The 16,908-nt window shown below is 54.9% G+C and overlaps 5 protein-coding genes across 5 annotated transcripts; 4 read left to right on the top strand and 1 right to left on the bottom strand.

The window, feature by feature from the left end:
- Positions 1 to 787: 787 nt before the first annotated feature.
- On the top strand, positions 788 to 3,171 carry B0T26DRAFT_745572 (Lipin/Ned1/Smp2-domain-containing protein; the record flags this gene model as incomplete). Its single annotated transcript, XM_060444578.1, has 2 exons — positions 788 to 1,253; positions 1,304 to 3,171. 2 exons carry the CDS (start codon positions 788 to 790, stop codon positions 3,169 to 3,171), a joined length of 2,334 nt encoding a protein of 777 aa, XP_060302414.1.
- A 665-nt stretch (positions 3,172 to 3,836) lies between these two features.
- On the bottom strand, positions 3,837 to 5,252 carry B0T26DRAFT_808303 (transcription initiation factor IID, 31kD subunit-domain-containing protein; the record flags this gene model as incomplete). Its single annotated transcript, XM_060447244.1, has 2 exons — positions 4,292 to 5,252; positions 3,837 to 4,216 (listed from the first exon to the last, which is right to left on the bottom strand). The coding sequence occupies exons 1-2, from the start codon at positions 4,875 to 4,877 to the stop codon at positions 3,837 to 3,839; spliced, it is 966 nt and encodes a 321-aa protein (XP_060302415.1). The 5' UTR covers positions 4,878 to 5,252.
- A 392-nt stretch (positions 5,253 to 5,644) lies between these two features.
- B0T26DRAFT_866799 (histidinol dehydrogenase-domain-containing protein) lies at positions 5,645 to 9,067 on the top strand. Its single transcript, XM_060447826.1, has 2 exons — positions 5,645 to 8,404; positions 8,475 to 9,067. The coding sequence occupies exons 1-2, from the start codon at positions 5,986 to 5,988 to the stop codon at positions 8,663 to 8,665; spliced, it is 2,610 nt and encodes an 869-aa protein (XP_060302416.1). The 5' UTR covers positions 5,645 to 5,985; the 3' UTR covers positions 8,666 to 9,067.
- Positions 9,068 to 13,331: 4,264 nt separating this feature from the next.
- B0T26DRAFT_669944 (nucleoside phosphorylase domain-containing protein) lies at positions 13,332 to 15,339 on the top strand (the record flags this gene model as incomplete). The annotated part of the gene is made up of 4 exons (XM_060439124.1): positions 13,332 to 14,367; positions 14,492 to 14,973; positions 15,072 to 15,193; positions 15,246 to 15,339. The coding sequence occupies 4 exons, from the start codon at positions 13,332 to 13,334 to the stop codon at positions 15,337 to 15,339; spliced, it is 1,734 nt and encodes a 577-aa protein (XP_060302417.1).
- A 329-nt stretch (positions 15,340 to 15,668) lies between these two features.
- B0T26DRAFT_745576 (uncharacterized protein) lies at positions 15,669 to 16,728 on the top strand (the record flags this gene model as incomplete). The annotated part of the gene is made up of 3 exons (XM_060444579.1): positions 15,669 to 16,007; positions 16,442 to 16,558; positions 16,624 to 16,728. The coding sequence occupies 3 exons, from the start codon at positions 15,669 to 15,671 to the stop codon at positions 16,726 to 16,728; spliced, it is 561 nt and encodes a 186-aa protein (XP_060302418.1).
- Positions 16,729 to 16,908: the final 180 nt, after the last annotated feature.

Consider the following 16,908-nt stretch of genomic DNA (forward strand, 5'->3'; position numbering starts at 1 on the left):
AGGTGCCCAACAGCGGCTCGGTGACGTGCCTGATGCGAGATGGGTGGCCCACAAGTACAGGCCGGTACCGGTACCGTTCTTGGGATGCAGCCCACGCGCTGAACTCGGCAAAGGGCGGGTGAGCGATGGGGCAAGCCAGAGCTGGATTGTTGAGGCCTGGGCTCGTGATTGCCTGTGTCCTGTCGTGTCTCTCTGGCTTTCAGCTGCGCCCTCTCACTCGGGTTCGTCTTTCAATATTGCATCTTTGTGCTGGCGATACGTACACAGAAATTAAGGATTTCCCGACCTGAAGCGCCCGTGGTATTTATGCTCAATTTCCAGAGGTAAACTCCCAAGCGCCCAGCGTCCTCGGTTTTTGTCTTTCAGACTTCTTGCTGTGTCTTTAAGCTGGAAGCTGTCCGCCGTGTCCCAACTTTGTCCCACTCGGCACCGACAGTCGTCATCTTGCCGCATTCCATCTTCACGCGGAACTCGACACACATTCAAAGGGCGAAAAAAGGAGCTAGGAATAACGAACCTCACCGGGTGCCTCGGGCCTCGTATCTCGCCTTCTCGCGCCCCAGCTGAACCTCGCGACGAAAGCCTTCGCAGTGCTCGCTGGCCCCGCCCCTCGATTCTCTGCCTCCTTATCCAAGACACCCCAAAAAGGAGTCACAGCGCTGCCCCAACAAAGTGTCAACAGGTGCTCCTCCCACCTCGCACCCCCGGCTGTCGCAACGTCCTTTGGTAGCAGACAAGCTATTGGGGGCATCGGCAAGCCCATCGAGAGCAGCAGGTTTTGTAGACGATGCAGTACGTCAGGAATCTAAGCGACTCCGTTTCTACGGCATGGAACTCGATCAACCCCGCGACCCTTAGCGGCGCCATTGATGTCATTGTGGTTGAGCAGCAGGATGGGACATTGCTGTGTTCCCCGTTTCACGTACGGTTCGGCAAATTCTCCCTGCTGCGACCGTACGAGAAGAAGGTCGAGTTCAAGGTCAATGGCGTCAAGCAGGAGTACTCGATGAAGCTTGGCGAGGGTGGAGAGGCCTTCTTCGTCTTCGAAACAACCGACACTATCCCTCAGAGCCTGCAAACCTCGCCGCTAGTGTCGCCCGCTTCCAGTCCCCCTCTCAATGCTCAGACCGGAGGCGCCCCGGGGCTCCAGGAGCTTGAGTCGCTCGACCTGAACGATACAGCTGGCAAGCTTCGGTCTTCGAGCTTCAACAGGCCGCCGCCTGCCACCTTGTACTCCGCACCAGGGCGAGATGGTATGCACGATGCTACTCAATGTTTGTCACTTTCCTGCTAACGGATATAGGTCTAATCACACCCCGATCCGTCTCTCCAGAACTCTCTAATAAGGGGCTGCCGGCATCTGCGGACTGGTCCCCACAGCGTCCGCATAGCGAGGATATCCTACGGAGCTCGGCACGGAAGCAGTCGACCGACCACGAGTTTGTCGATAGCTCAGCCGAAGGCGACAGTCCGAGGTATTCAGACCGGTCGCACAGCCCGCCTCCGCTGGGGTCGAGCGACGCTCTGCAGAGGGCCCAGAATCTGTCCAAGGAGCTCTCAGCTGTCAACATCCCAACGCATATTAGCGAGACTGGCGACCTGATGCTGGACATGACCGGGTTCAAGAACAACGACGAGGACGCTTTGCGTGCAGAGATTCTGGCTCGAAAGGTGCTGGCCGAAGAGTTGGACGGCAATTACGATATTGGCTCGCTCTTCGGGGTTGACGATAGGGGAAACCTCTGGATTTACAGCAGCCAAGAGGCCAAGGATGGTGCCATGAAGAAAGCCATGGAGTCGTCTCTACGCACCTCAGCCGCCCTGACCAGTGACGCGGCGTCCGACCCGGGCTACCACAGCGACGGGAGCGACATGACGGCTTCCCCGATAATCCCAATCCACAGAAGGACGGAGTCTGATGTTGGCCAAATGATGCAGACTCCCCCAGGTTCTCCTAGCTCGCCCGCCACCGGTGATCCAAACCGGAACTATGCCAAGACCTTACGCTTGACTAGCGACCAGCTGAAGGCCTTGAGCTTGAAACCTGGCGCAAACTCGGTGAGCTTCACGGTAAACCGGGCGACGTGCACGGCCTACATGTATCTTTGGAAGCATGAGACGCCTGTAGTCATCTCGGATATTGACGGAACCATTACAAAATCCGATGCCCTAGGCCAAGTGCTAAACATGATCGGGCGAGACTGGACTCACGCGGGGGTGGCCAAGCTGTATTGTGATATTGTAGCCAATGGCTACAATATCATGTACCTCACGAGTCGGTCGGTCGGACAGGCCGATACCACGAGAGCTTACCTTGCCGGAATCGTCCAGGGTGGCTACCGCCTGCCTCGCGGCCCTACAATTCTGTCCCCGGACAGGACAATGGCCGCTCTCCGTCGAGAGATTTATCTGCGCAAGCCTCACATCTTCAAGATGGCAACACTGCGTGATATCCGCAATCTCTACGGACCCGAGGGATCTCCATTCTATGCAGGCTTCGGTAACCGTTTCACCGACCAGATCTCGTACCGGACAGTGGATGTACCGCGGAACCGTATCTTCACCATCAATTCCAATGCAGAGGTCTCGCTAGACCTGCTGAGTCTTAACAAGCTCAAGCTGAGCTACGTCAACATGACTGAAGTGGTCGATCATTACTTCCCCCCCGTGAGCATGCTCGTCAAGGGGGGTGGCGAGGACTTTACAGACTTCAAGTATTGGCGCGACACGCCCCTGGACCTTGACGAGTTTTCGGCTAGCGACTCGGAAGAGGATGACGACGACCAGGCCGAAGACGACCATGAAAGCCAATATGCCGATGAGGACGATGACGAGGAGATCGGCGACGGCCTCGGCGACAGCCTTATATCGCGCGACTCGGCTGATGACTACGGCGATGGAAGCATTGTGAGTGGGGATTACGATGAAGAACATATGGCAGGTTCGGTCATCATCTACGAGGAAGTCGATGACGGCGGAGATGAAGGAGAAGAAGGAGAAGAAGAAGACAATGACGAGGAGGAGGAACAGGACCGTACCCAGCTTGGCGTACCGGACTCGAACTCGAAAGAGAACCAGACCGCGCCTTCGCCAAAGATCGCCACAAAAGACTTGGACGCTGAACTCATAACAGGAATCAAAGACTTGTCAGTAGAGAAGGACGCCAATTAAATCTTGGCTGTCCCCGAGTTCAGCTGCAGGGCTGAGACGTGACTATTCAACACGAGTCATGACAAAGTTGGGATTATTGGGTACAGAAATTCAACAGGGGCGCGGGTGTGATCATGGCATGGCGGAAGGTGAACACATCTTTGGGGGGGGGGGGTTACATTGATTCGAAATTTGCATAGCGTGGCGCCTCGGGGACTGTCGACTTTTGCACAGCTGATACAAGTACACTGCATCTAAATATTTTTGTTTCTGAGTGTTGGCCCGTGTTGTTGGCCCTCTCTGGGTAGTCTTAAGAAGATCATGTCCGGCATGCTGTGTACATAGTAGCCACCACGCTGGAGTGAATAAGAAGTATAGAGCACCTTGTGGTTGAACATCTATGTAAACGACATAGCAAGTCCCATGTCAAGGCGAGCGAGTCTATCTAGCATGTCTGGCGTGACACGTCGTTTTGTTCTGGTACCAAAGTAGGTACCTAGTAGAGGAAGATTCCTAAACGCCCCTCCCCCGTCCCGCCGATTCCGTTTGACACCGTAAATAAATATATAAAAGTACGAGAAAGCATCCTTCGCTTTTGTCTCATGTTCTTGTTGTTTTTTCCTTTGAAAAGCAAACAACGCGTGAACCCTTCCATGGAAGCTGCCTCCCCACCTCACCCACCTTGTCTACGCCTCAACCATCTCCTCGTCTTCTTCGTCGTCCAGCTGTTCGTCTCCGAAAATGTCGTCAACGGTGCCTCCCTCAACGCCATCGCCCCCAATGTCCTCGGTCTCAACGCCCTCCATCGCATCGCCTCGGCCACCCCCGGCAGTGCTGCCGTCCTCGTCCATGTCGTCGTAGTCGTCGTCGCTGGCGTCGTCGGCAGGGATCTGGCCCGACCACACGTCCCGCAGGCTCCAGCTCAGGCCGCTCAGCACAAAGCGCTCGCCAGGCAGCCGCACGCCCCACTCGGTCGCCGTGACACGCGGCAGCGCCACCTTGTTCCGCTCGCGCGCCATGTCCATGAGCCAGTCCTTGCTGGCGGCGCCGCCACCCGTGCCGCCGCCTGCAGCTCCGCCGGCCACCGCGCCCGTCCCGACACCACCGACACCACCGCCCACAGAGCCGCCAGCACCCGCACCGCCGCCCCCGCCGCCCCCGCGGAACTGGAACCCCAGTCGGTTGGCAATGGCCAGCTGAACGGCGTTCGCGCTCACCGTCGCATCGCCCACGTTTACGGGCGCTGCGCCCGACGCCGCCGACGGCCGCACCCCCGCGTGCGACGTGTACGGGTCCGCCGACAGGTGCAGCGCATCGCTCAGCACCGCCACCGTGTGCCGGTATGCAAAGTCCAGCAGCAGCAGCGGCACGCGCTGTTCGTAAGATGTCACACCCTGTGCTGTCAGGAGCAGCTCGACAACGCGGGCGTTTTGCGGGCGCGAGGCTGACGCCGAGGGTGATGTTGGCGCATTTTGTTGCTGCTGCTGCTGGGGCTGGTTCTGTTGGAGGAGCTGCTGTTGCGTGACGAGCTGCTGCTGCTGGGACTGGGAGGCACCGGCAGATGTTGTCTGGGTCTGCGGTTGTGTCGCCGTCGTCGTCTGCTGCGATGGAGAGGACTGCAGTGGTTGCTGTTGGGTGCTCGATGGCTGTGTTTGCGAATTGGACGCCGACCCGAGACCATTCGTCTGCGGAGCCGCCGCGCCGACGCTGACGCCGGCTGTCGACATTGTCTTTTTTATTTTTCTATTTCCCGCGGCAGATGTGAACAAGCCAGGCGAGGTGGTGCGGTGGATAGGAAGTGAGTTTGGATTCGTTGCGCGCGCGCGGAGGCGCCTTGCGACAGACTAGTGAGAGGAGAGCTTGTTGCTTGAAGCTCTAAGCTAGTGCTTTGTCCAGGGGTGGAGACTGTGATGGAGCGCGGCGGAAAGAGTGCGGCGGGTGTGGCTTCCGGGTTTCTCACTGGGGAAGAGATCAAGGTGCAAAGTTTGCGAATTTATTAATTCTTGAAGCAAGCGAGTTTTAACTTAAATAGAGTAATGTACTTTCAGAAAGGAAGCTTGAGCTTTTCGCAAACCATTCGCTAACGTGGAACAAGAGGATCGCGAAACGCATAAATGGAACAATAGGAACAAATGTCGCTGAATTGCAGCCCTCCTTCCCCACCAATCAACGGCCGCGGCCTGCTCACTCGCTCCCCGCCAATCAGAGGCCGCGGCCTGCTCACTCGCTCCCCGCCAATCAGAGGCCGCGGCCCTTTCACTCATGGCGGCCGGCGACTTGTCGGAGTGTGGAATGATCCGCCCGCTCACTGCAGCCAGCACACCACCACAGGGCCGCCAATTGTTCAGGGCGTGCACACGGTGGGCTCCCCTGCAAAAAGAGAAGCAGGTCTGCGCACTGACCACACCTTATAAACGCCATCCTTGGACACGCTCAGCATCTTACCCCGCTAGGAAAAAAATCGAACCTGAAAATGGATCGGAAATCAATGAGGGGCAAAGTGCGAGCAGGCGAGTGAGTGCTTCCATGCCCCACCATGCATGGTCTACTTAGGTGCCGATGCAGGACTGCGAGTCGGCTCTTGTACCCTCCTCAGAGTACTGTTAGTCTAGTCGCCATCATTTTTTGCTTTGCTTATAGACTGTAGAGGAGTCACACTGGCCACCCGGGAACTTTGTGGATTGTCGAGCCGCTCGATTGCATTGATACCCCTCGTTGTACCTTCGTTATACCTTGGGTGCCGTACTCTAATTGGCTTCCCTGCCTTGCCTTGCCTTGCCATACCTTAACTTGGGACCCGGTGTAAGCAGCAACCTGCAACCTTACCTACCAATCATGGAATCAGCACTTCCGCTCCCCTTCCTCGTCGGCGTCGCGGTGCCGCCGGGGCTCGGGGGCGAAACTGAGGGCCTCACGCGCGAGGAGGTGTCGTGTCTCGGCTGCGTCTTCTTCCAGGTCGCTCCCCCCGCCGTCGGCAAGATCCTGCGCTTCCTCAAGCGCCACAACGTCGAGTTCCATCCCTTCTTTGACGTCACCCAGCTCGAGTCTAGAGACGACATCGTCTCCCTCCTCGATGCCGGCGCACGCAAGGTGTTTGTGCGCCCCGAGCAGCTGCCCGACTTCGCCGAGTTCGGCTCCCGCGTTGCCCCCGTCGTGTCCTCTGCCATCAGCACCTCGTCGTGGCCTGCCTCGACCAGGCATGGCCTGCTTGTCTGCGACTTTGACCCAGCGCAGGACGGCGCCGCTCAGTTCGCCGACGAGGCCAAGTCCAAGAAGGTGACTCCGCTGTTCCTCAAGCCCACCGCAACTGCCGACCTCGAACGATTCGTGGCTATGGCGGCTCAGTGCAATGCAACCCCTATCTTGCCCTCGACAGGGCTGACGACGGCCAAAGGCCAGGCAGGGAAGCTTGCCGTCCCCAAGGTCCTTGCCGCCTCTTGGACTTCAGACCGTCCCGACGGACTGATCCCCACCATTGTGTGCGACGAGAACGGCACAGCCCTTGGCTTGGTCTACAGCAGCGAGGAGAGCGTCGGGGAAGCCCTCAAGACCCAGACAGGCGTTTACCAGAGCCGCAAGCGTGGTCTGTGGTATAAGGGGGCGTCGTCTGGGGACACTCAGGAGCTCGTCCAGATATCGCTCGACTGCGACAACGACGCTCTGAAGTTTGTCGTGAAGCAAAAGGGGCGCTTCTGCCACCTGGAACAGTCTGGCTGCTTCGGGGATCTGAAAGGCATCTCCAAACTGGAGCACACTCTGGTCGCAAGGAAACAGTCTGCACCGGCCGGCTCCTATACCGCCCGCCTCTTTTCGGACGAGAAGCTGCTGCGGGCAAAGATTATGGAGGAAGCCGAGGAGCTCTGCGATGCCAAGACACCCGAAGAGGTTGCCTTTGAGGCTGCCGATCTCATCTACTTTGCCTTGACGAGGGCTGTGGCGGCGGGCGTGACTCTTGCCGATATCGAAAAGAGCCTCGACGCCAAGAGCTGGAAGGTCAAGCGTCGAACGGGAGACGCAAAGGGCAAGTGGGCCGAGAAGGAAGGTATCAAGCCTACAAACGGCGCGTCACCCGCCCCTCCAGCGACTGAGGCGGTAAAGGGGGCAAAGGAGACAACCCCTGAGAGAATCACCATGAAGAGCTACGACCTGTCCAAAGTATCGTCTTCTGAGCTTGACGAAGTGCTAAGGCGGCCATCACAAAAATCGCCAGAATTGATTCTCAACATCATCAAGCCAATCATTGACGATGTCCAGAAGAATGGCGACAAGGCCGTTCTTTCGTATACGCACAAGTTTGAGAAGGCGACGTCTTTGACTTCGCCGGTACTCAAGGCTCCCTTCCCGGAATCTCTGATGCAGCTGTCCTCCGAAACGACAAAAGCTATTGACATATCGTTTGACAACATCCGCAAGTTCCACGCCGCCCAGAAGGACGAAAAGCCGCTGACGGTCGAGACCATGCCCGGCGTTGTTTGCACGCGCTTCTCTAGGCCGATCGAGGCTGTCGGTCTCTACGTGCCCGGCGGTACCGCTGTTCTCCCAAGCACGGCGCTCATGCTTGGTGTTCCCGCCATGGTAGCTGGGTGCAAGAAGATTGTGATCGCCTCGCCGCCCCGCTCCGACGGAAGCATCACGCCCGAGATTGTCTACGTCGCGCACAAGATCGGCGCCGAGTCAATCGTGCTTGCCGGCGGCGCCCAGGCCGTGGCGGCAATGGCCTATGGAACCGAGAGCGTAAGCAAGGTTGACAAAATCCTCGGGCCAGGCAACCAGTTCGTCACGGCGGCCAAGATGCACGTGTCCAACGACACCAACGCCGGTGTCAGCATCGACATGCCGGCAGGCCCGTCAGAGGTGCTCGTTATTGCCGACAAGGACGCCAACCCTGCCTTCGTCGCCTCGGACCTCCTGTCCCAGGCAGAACACGGCGTTGACAGCCAGGTCATTCTGATTGCCGTTGACCTCACCGAGGCCCAGCTGGCCGCCATCGAGGACGAGCTCCACAGCCAGGCCATGGCCCTCCCGAGAGTAGACATTGTCCGCGGCTCCATTGCCCACTCTGTCACGGTGCTGGTCAAGACGGTCGACGACGCCATGCAGATCAGCAACCGCTACGCCCCGGAACACTTGATCCTCCAGGTAAAGGACGCCGAGAGGCTCGTTGAAAAGGTCGTCAACGCCGGCAGCGTCTTCATCGGCGAATGGACACCCGAGAGTGTGGGAGACTACTCGGCCGGCGTCAACCACTCGCTTCGTAAGCGCAGCACACCAGTTTGTTCTCAAAATATGACATCTTGCTAATCAACCTTCTCTTTTGGTTCTAGCGACCTATGGATTCGCGAAGCAGTACTCGGGTGTCAATCTGGCATCTTTCGTCAAGCACATCACCAGCTCGAACCTGACGGCCGACGGGCTGCGCAATGTCGGCGAGGCAGTGATGCAGCTCGCCAAGGTGGAGGAGCTGGAGGCGCACAGGAGGGCGGTCAGCATCCGCCTCGGTTACATGAACCGGTGAAAGGATGTCTGTCTCGATGAATTGCGAATTCCTGTATCGAAAGACGCCTGGAACCATAACAACGGCCGTATCATGGTTGCCAGGCAAAAATAAATTGATCCCAGTTTATCTGCTTGGTGGCATCAAATGATGTGAACTGAACTGATACCTCGTTGACTAAACTTTCATAGAACGGGGAGAAATGAAGAACGCACATCTACGTGGTCATCTAAACAAAGCAAAAGAATAGATGAGATATATAAAATGGAGATTCAGTGTGTGCGTGGTAATTGGTATAAGCTATTTCACTTTTACGGTAGGTCTATGTGGAAGTCCCTCCTTAAGCAGACGAAATAAAACATATACTACTTAATATAGGCAAGGCCGATATTAACATTGAAGACTACTCTGGTTGGACACCACTATTATAGGCCGCTGAGAACAAGTATAAAGCTACTATCAAACTGCTAGAGTTTGTGAACTTTACTATGTCATGGTTATTGGTAGGATCGACAAAATTTTCCTGGTCCTTTGAGGCTCTCTCAATTTGGCTTCCTGCCCGCTATTAGGCAATATTTGTGGCGGTTCATGGTCATACACTCATCCTAAGACATATCTATGGATGAAGTAACGTTATTTGCGGTTGGTTTTAGAATGATAATTTCTATGGTCGTCGTAACTTTTAGCTCTTGCTAGCTACGCTGAGCATATGTTTATATATGATCAAGTTTACAATGCTGTTACCTGATCCACCCCGCCTCCCCAACCGATAGCCTTTGCTCCAACACACCCCTTGGTTGCACAATATGAGCAGCCTCGCGAACTTTGAACTGAGTGTTTGGAGACCCATGCGATGCAGGGTCATATTGAACACGGAGGAATTCAGAGACCGTAATCTATAAGTTTATGTCTCTGTGTGAGAGAATTAGGGATATCAGGGACAATATTGAGTGGCAAGGGGAGTTTGTGATTCTAACAGCTGTTGTTTTTATACCACTTTCTTATAGCTACCCTACCTCCCTATGCGCGAGCTAGGGTACATGCGATCTCCATCACCCTGTCCAGCCAAGGGAGTACTTGCTTCCAAAGACGACCCCTTCACATCATCGACGGAAAACTTTCAAGTCGCCAAGTTCCACCTCAGAGATCAGACCACAGATGAAGCGTCCGAAGCCAATGACCTTAACCATATCTTCATTATCTATCTCAGGACCCAAGATCAACGTATTGATATTCTTGGCCAGGAGTTTTGGCCATCGCTTATCAAGTTTCGGCATAGCCGTCTGCACATTCTTGATGTCGGTGCGGTCATGCTTGCGGGCGGGCACCTCGCACCTTGCTATGGTCTTGTTCTCTGCCTACGAGTCTAGTGAGCTTGCGAGCTTTTGAGCGAAGGGCCAAGGCAGGGACTCACTTGATGTCTTGTTTATTGGTCGAGCCGTTAAATGTATGCACTCGCGTGTCTTTCGACTTGGTGTGGGAGGTGTGCACGTTCTGTGTTGGATACCGATGCTGGATGAGCTGCATGGAGCGGTTGTCGGATCTATGCTACTTATACCTCGCGATCTAAGGCAATCCCGTGAATGGCAAATAGAGTTTGATTCTGGTGTCTTGCCGAGCGAGTCATCGCAGTTGGCTCAGGCGTCAAGATTTGACGCCTCCGGACGCCGGGTTCGGTACGGCTTGCATCTGGTGACCTCTAGGTCATCCCTTGCGTCATGTTACCGTATATAGCGGTGTAATTAGGCGGGCATGAGCGGGCTGCCAAAGACGGTTGACTCGATCGGCCGGGTAGCTGCATCCCTTGCGACGGAGAAATTGAAACATTAGTCAAAAGGCCCGGATAACTGTTTGCACTCAACGGTCACGCTTACGGGTCAGTTCTCCCTAGCCTAGAGAGCTGCCAAATGAGGCTGCGGAAAGACATGTCAAGACCCTCATGTTCTCATTCGTGCGGCGTTTCCTGCAAGACACTAGAGTCGTGACGTTCACTCAGGTCATGGAACTCGCTGCAAAGTCAAGATTGTAAAAGTCCGTGTGAAGTGGAAAAGTGGCGAGGAAACATGGGAGCCTCTCGAGAATATGGCGGGGACAGTAGCTCTTGGAAAGTATGATAGCCTCTATGGTCTGATTGCAGAAACTTGCCGCCGAGACCCGCACCTCGAGACGAGGCCTCGATGTAAATAGACGCCTGCAAGGTAAAGACACGTGTCTCCGTTGCTTTGTTATCCTGCATCTCGGAACATTTGCCTCTCGTGGACTGATCCGATGGCTTTGTACCTTCTCGAGCCGAAACCGGGCTGGCCGGTGGACGGAGGAGGCTTCCTCCCTCCCCCCCGTGGGCAGCCTTCTTGTGTGGCGGTGATACGCGCCTCATACTCTCCACCGACGAGCCCGTAGCGTTCGCTTCAGACGAACGGCTGCCGAGTCCAGCCCATGCCACAGAGCTTCTCATTAAGTTCTGTAGCATATACGGACTTGGGCCCAAGAAGCGAGGAGGTGAGATATCTGGATCCGTATTTCCCTTCATGGCCGCATTCTTGACAGCATTAGCCCTTCCATTCTATGGAAGCGTCAACCTCCAGCCGCAATAATCCGTGTTCACGTTCAGCAGACGTAATACCAACGGCGTCTTTCTTCAACCTATTCGTCAATATGCCGTTGATATTCGATACTACATGACGCTAAGTCTGGACCTGGACGCCTTAGGATCAGTCAACGGAGCATATTTTAGCAAGCAGAGGTCGAATGCGATCTCGTCAGTCCGTGGCTAAGTTCGATCCTTAGTGTGATTAAAACCCATCATTGGTTCTCGAGATGTGGAACTCTTGGCCAAAATATTTGCGCTTCGCCGGCCACGCGCTGCGTTGTGATGGCTAGGCATCTTCTTGCCCATGCTATTCATGGTCGGCCACTACCGAGGGGTGGGGGTCTCCACAGAAGGCGGCCACGGGAAGATCACCTTGCTCCTTGGACAGCGCTTGAAAAAGCACAAGCCAGAAAGCCAGCGCCTGACGTATAATTGCGGAACGCGATGCTCGACGTCGAGGTTGGCGAACCTGACCTCAAGGGACACATGATGACCTATGTCGTTGGTGCCGACCCTGTTAGAATTGGGTTGCTTTGGGCGCGACGCTGTAAACACAAATGACGGGACTTCTTGCTGGTTGGCGTGGATCTTCTGAGCATCGTCCCCGTCTTCCCAAATGAACACGGCCTAGTATGGGGTTAGGGCTTCCCGACAACACCAGAGGCTGCCAAGACGTGTCGTACATGTACCCCGCACTGCGCGGCGCGTCCCGTGCCGCGTCAGTCCCCACCACCGCATCGCAGGCTCCTTAGTCGGCATTCTCCCCGGACGGCACAGAGAGGACAACCGCAGGCCTATACGCCAAAAGTCTGGCGCGCTCACGCTGTCTGTGTATTTTATGCACATGATCCCTTTCGTCGGATCGAAGGTTTACCTGGTCGGTACGTCCAATTGGACTAGGAAGACATGCACCCCCCAACAGCTTTGTACCATGGTGTCGCAACGGAGGAGCCTTCTACCCAATAGCTTAATCGCGCTACTGCCGCTTCTTCGGGCACTAACAGCTGAGCCAGCCGGCAGCACGTTTCTGCTCCGCGATTACCCAAGAAATGCAGCCATCAGTTTCGTATCACCACCCTACGGTCACTCTTAGTCTAGCTCTATTTACCACAGAACACACAGGTATGTTGGAACTAGAAGCAGATTGCGGAACATCCTAGAAACGCACGGTTCCAGGAGATACCGGTCGTTCCGATACGGAGACGTAAAATACAGGCCGAAAATGTCATCCGTCACCGCTCCGGACGCACCACGAGCGCCGGGAGGCCGAGGAGCCTCCGCCACAACGCGTCCAATGGCTGGGCATTTCCCGGCCACGTCACGCACAGGTGGACGATCCGGTACACGGACTCCTTCTATTAACAGCATCCGGACGCAAACGCGTACTCCATTATGGTAGGTGGCGCATACGGTGTCACGATCGAGGGGATAGGCTGCAAGGGCATGTCTGGAGGAATGGAGCGTTCATGTCCTCGCTCGGGATGTGGCGAGATGCGATGCTACTCTGTACATGGTTCCCCACCGAGCGAGTCTTCCAAGTCAGCGCCACCGTCTTCATTGCAGCCCACGAATCGCCCGCCTAGTCAGACGCCTACTTCGATGCTTTCGTATATAGGCCATATACGAGACCTTCGTGTGAGTAGATTTGGTCCCCGATGAGGTCTGGGAGATGACGCCGCCCGGTATAGCGGGACTGGGTCAAGGATGCCCTGCAATATTCGGCCCCGCCTTATGTCGTCGAGCAGCCTTGGCATTCTCTCTCGGATGGCCATTCCTCCTTGGATTGATCCCACGTGCCTCGGCCGATGGCAGCCGCACTGCAATGTTGGTGTGTCGGCGACAATCTGCGATTTCGCCGACGCGATGCTCAGCCGCACGGAAATCGTGTCAGGTTGCAAACCCGCCCGGCACGTGGGCGCTTCAAGAGCCTTACCCGCGAGCAGGCCGTGCGGAACGGATGCCTTGGGCTGGCCTCTATTTGCTTCGATCGAAAACTTCCAGTTGCCATCTATGACAGGAGCTTGCTGATCCTGGTTTCAGAGGCCTAGGTGTCTACGCGACGTCCAGGTAGCGACTATAATATTCCACTCCACAGCGATGGCCACCCGCCCGGCAAGCCGCGCTGAATTCCGCATCGCCATAGTCTGCGCATTGCAGCGCGAATACAATGCGGTCAGCCTCCTCGTCGACGAGTTCTGGGACAAAAAGGGCGATCCGTACGGGCGGGCTTCAGGGGACCCTTACACTTACAGAACCGGACGTATTGGTGATATTAGTATCGTCCTCGTCCTCCTTTCGGATATGGGGAAAGCCAGTGCGGCCAGTGCTGCGGCCAGCGTCCGGTCGAGCTATCCCAACCTGGAGCTCATCCTCCTGACAGGCATCTGTGGCGGCGTGCCCCGTACTGACGCCAACGAGGAGATTCTGCTGGGAGATGTCGTTCTTGCTGGATTAGTTGTCCAGTACGATTTCGGCAAACAGTATCCTGACGGGTTCCAAACCAATGATACCGTAAAAGGAAACCTCAGCAAGCCTTCTAAGAAAGTCCGCAACTTGCTAAGTGTATTGGAGACTGATCCTCGCCGCGAAGACCTTCAGAGGCGTGTCGCCGCTATACTTCAAGAGCTCCAACACGCCAGCCATCCGAGTCAGCTAGCAAAACACCAGTTTCCCGGAGCCGGGCTTGACAAGCTCTACCAGTCGAGCTACCGGCATAAACACCGGGTTCCGGCTGATTGCTCGAAATGCATGGACCCACACAATACCGGCGAACCGTCCCGCACGCAGACGTGCGGCGAACTCGGCTGTGACGACGCTTTTCTGATGCCGAGGAACCGCAAGCATAATCTGGAATCTCCTGCTCCCTATATTTTCTTCGGGTGCATCGGGTCAGGCGATACGGTGGTCAAGTCCGGTGAAGACCGTGATAGGATTGCCAAGGAACACCGTCTCATCGCATTCGAGATGGAAGGTGCCGGAGTCTGGGATGAGATCCCTTGCATCATCATCAGGGGGGTTTGCGACTATGCGGACAGCCACAAAAACAAGCGGTGGCAGGACTATGCGGCGGCGACGGCAGCATCTACCATGAAGACGTTATTGGAACTTTATCCAAAAGCAGACGAAAACCGAGGTACGTAGATTATACTATGCCGACAGAAGAGAGGATACTAAACGTCTTCAAGCGCTAGCAAGCCGCCATTTTCTTGTCCCGCTCGGTCGAAACGAAGGTTTTGTCGGACGTCACTCCATCCTAGATCAACTCCTCCAACTCATCCCCCCAAACACGAACAAGGATAATTGCCAACGCACTGTCATCGAAGGTCTCGGTGGCGTTGGCAAGACTCAGGTGGCTCTCGAGGCAGCCTACCGGGTACACCACCATCACGCAGACTGCTCTATCTTCTGGGTATCCGCCGTTGATATAATGAGCTTCGAGAACGCCTACCGCAATATCGGTCAAAAGCTTGGAATAAGCGGAGTCGATGATGACGACGTAGATGTTAAGTCGCTTATTAAGACGGCTCTCGAAAATAGCTCGAATAGTTGGCTCCTCGTTATTGATAATGCCGATGATATAGAGCTGGTTTTTGGCGGTCGAAATTCGCCAGGGTCTGCCATACATCTCCCATTTAGTCGTAATGGCTCAATAATTCTCACGACGCGGAACCACAAAGTCGCAGTCCGGTTTAACCAGAGGAACATCATCGCCCTAGCGCAAATGAACCAGACTGAAGCAGTCAATCTATTGCAATGTGGCCTAGGGACCCAAAGACACGATACCGAGAGCGAAGGACGTCTAGTAGACTTCCTAGACAACTTACCTCTTGTAATTAGACAGGCATCGGCATATATATGGCCGAGATGGGAATGTCAGCGGCAAAGTACCTTCATCACTGCTACTCGAGTAACAAGACCTTGATTCAACTACTCAGTAGGGACTTCGACGACCAGGGCCGGTACGAAAACATTAAAAACCCCATAGCTACCACTTGGCTGATTTCCTTCGAGCATATTGCACGGGATAACCCGACTGCCGCACGGTATTTACGATTCATCTGCTTTCTCGCCGAAAAAGATATCCCCTTATCACTACTACCACTAGCAGAAGATAAACTGGAAGTCGACGAAGCAATCGGCACTCTGAAGGCGTATGCATTCATTATTCCGCGGGGAGGAGAGTCATTCGATATTCACCGGCTTGTTCGATTAGCGATGCGGAACTGGTTAGAGGAGAAAAGAAAGCTAACGGAAAGTATCACTAATGTGATTCAACGGCTCGCTATAACATTCCCCTTCGCAGAACACGAAAATCGAGAGGTCTGGATGAAGTACCTACCACATACACAGGTTATTTCGGAGTCTCCAGAATATTGTACCGATAAAGTGGCCGAATCCAAACTTCTTTACAACATAGCTAATAGCTATTCTGAGATGGCTAAGTACGAGGAGGCCGAGCAAATGCACCAGCAGGCGCTAGAGCTTAGGGAGAAGGTGCTCGGCCGCGAGCATCCCTCTACGCTTAGTAGTATGAATAACCTTGGGCTTGTGCTTAAGAGCCAGGGCAAGTACGAAGAGGCCGGGCAAATACACCGGCAAGAACTAAGTCTTAGCGAGAAGGTGCTCGGCCGCGAGCATCCCTCTACGCTCACTAGCATGAATAACCTTGCGCTTGTACTCGGGAGCCAGGGCAAGTACGAAGAGGCTGAGCAAATGCACCGGCAAGAATTGAGTCTTAGCGAGAAGGTGCTCGGCCGCGAGCATCCCTCTACAGTAAGGAGTAGGAAGAACCTTGTAGACTGTCTCGCAGCAAGATATCGTAATTCATAGCCGCGCGTAAAAATTTCTATATACACTCGCTCTACTCTTATACTTTTCTCTCATAACGTGTCACAGGAAGGGTCTGGGAGCTCGAGCTAAAGTATAATACGCTTTTATATTCTTGCGCCTTCTAGAATCTTTGATTGCTTTCCACTATGCCCGCTAATATAATAAAGATCAGGAACTCAGATATGAGTTATTATATTTTATTATAACTCTTTCACTACTAGGCTAAGGCCTGCCCCCTTTTCATAGGCAAGCAGCCCCTGTATAAAGCTCGTAGTGTTGTCCGGCCTGGATGCCTTTGTCTATCCAACGATGGTGCTGAGGGTTGAGATTTCGGAATCTTCAGAACTGCCCCATATCTGCATGAAGACGACGCAAAGTGGACGACAGGGCCGGTGCGTTTCGTGGCCGGGAAGCTGTCTCATCGCCAGGTCGCTAGCAAGCGACGCGTGCAGTCTTATACGTGCGCCGCCAGTGAGGCGTCAAGCACCAAGAGCGTGAGCATGGATATGAGAACCGGGGCGAAAACCTAGTCTTGGTAAGGTAAAATTATCCACTGCAGGGCGCAGGCGCGTTAAAAGCGCGAATCATCCTACGCGTTAACTCGTCTTCCTCGCGGTTCGCGCGGCTGGCTGACGTGGTTCGGTATAAGGGCGCCAACACGTAAGTAGACGTCGGGCAGTGGCCACCTCTTTCAATCCAAAGCTATTCTCAATGATATGAGCTGCAGAGCGCTTCACACTGTGTAACCGGGGTTGGGTTGAGGTTTCCCTGTGACATTCGGCCCCGCGTTATATCGTCTGGTAGTTTGGCATTTTCTCTTGGATGGCCTTTCCTCTTTGGACTG

The sequence above is a fragment of the Lasiosphaeria miniovina genome (genome assembly GCF_030549165.1).
Source record: "Lasiosphaeria miniovina strain SMH2392-1A chromosome Unknown B0T26scaffold_1, whole genome shotgun sequence".
Classification (NCBI taxonomy): Eukaryota; Fungi; Ascomycota; class Sordariomycetes; order Sordariales; family Lasiosphaeriaceae; genus Lasiosphaeria; species Lasiosphaeria miniovina.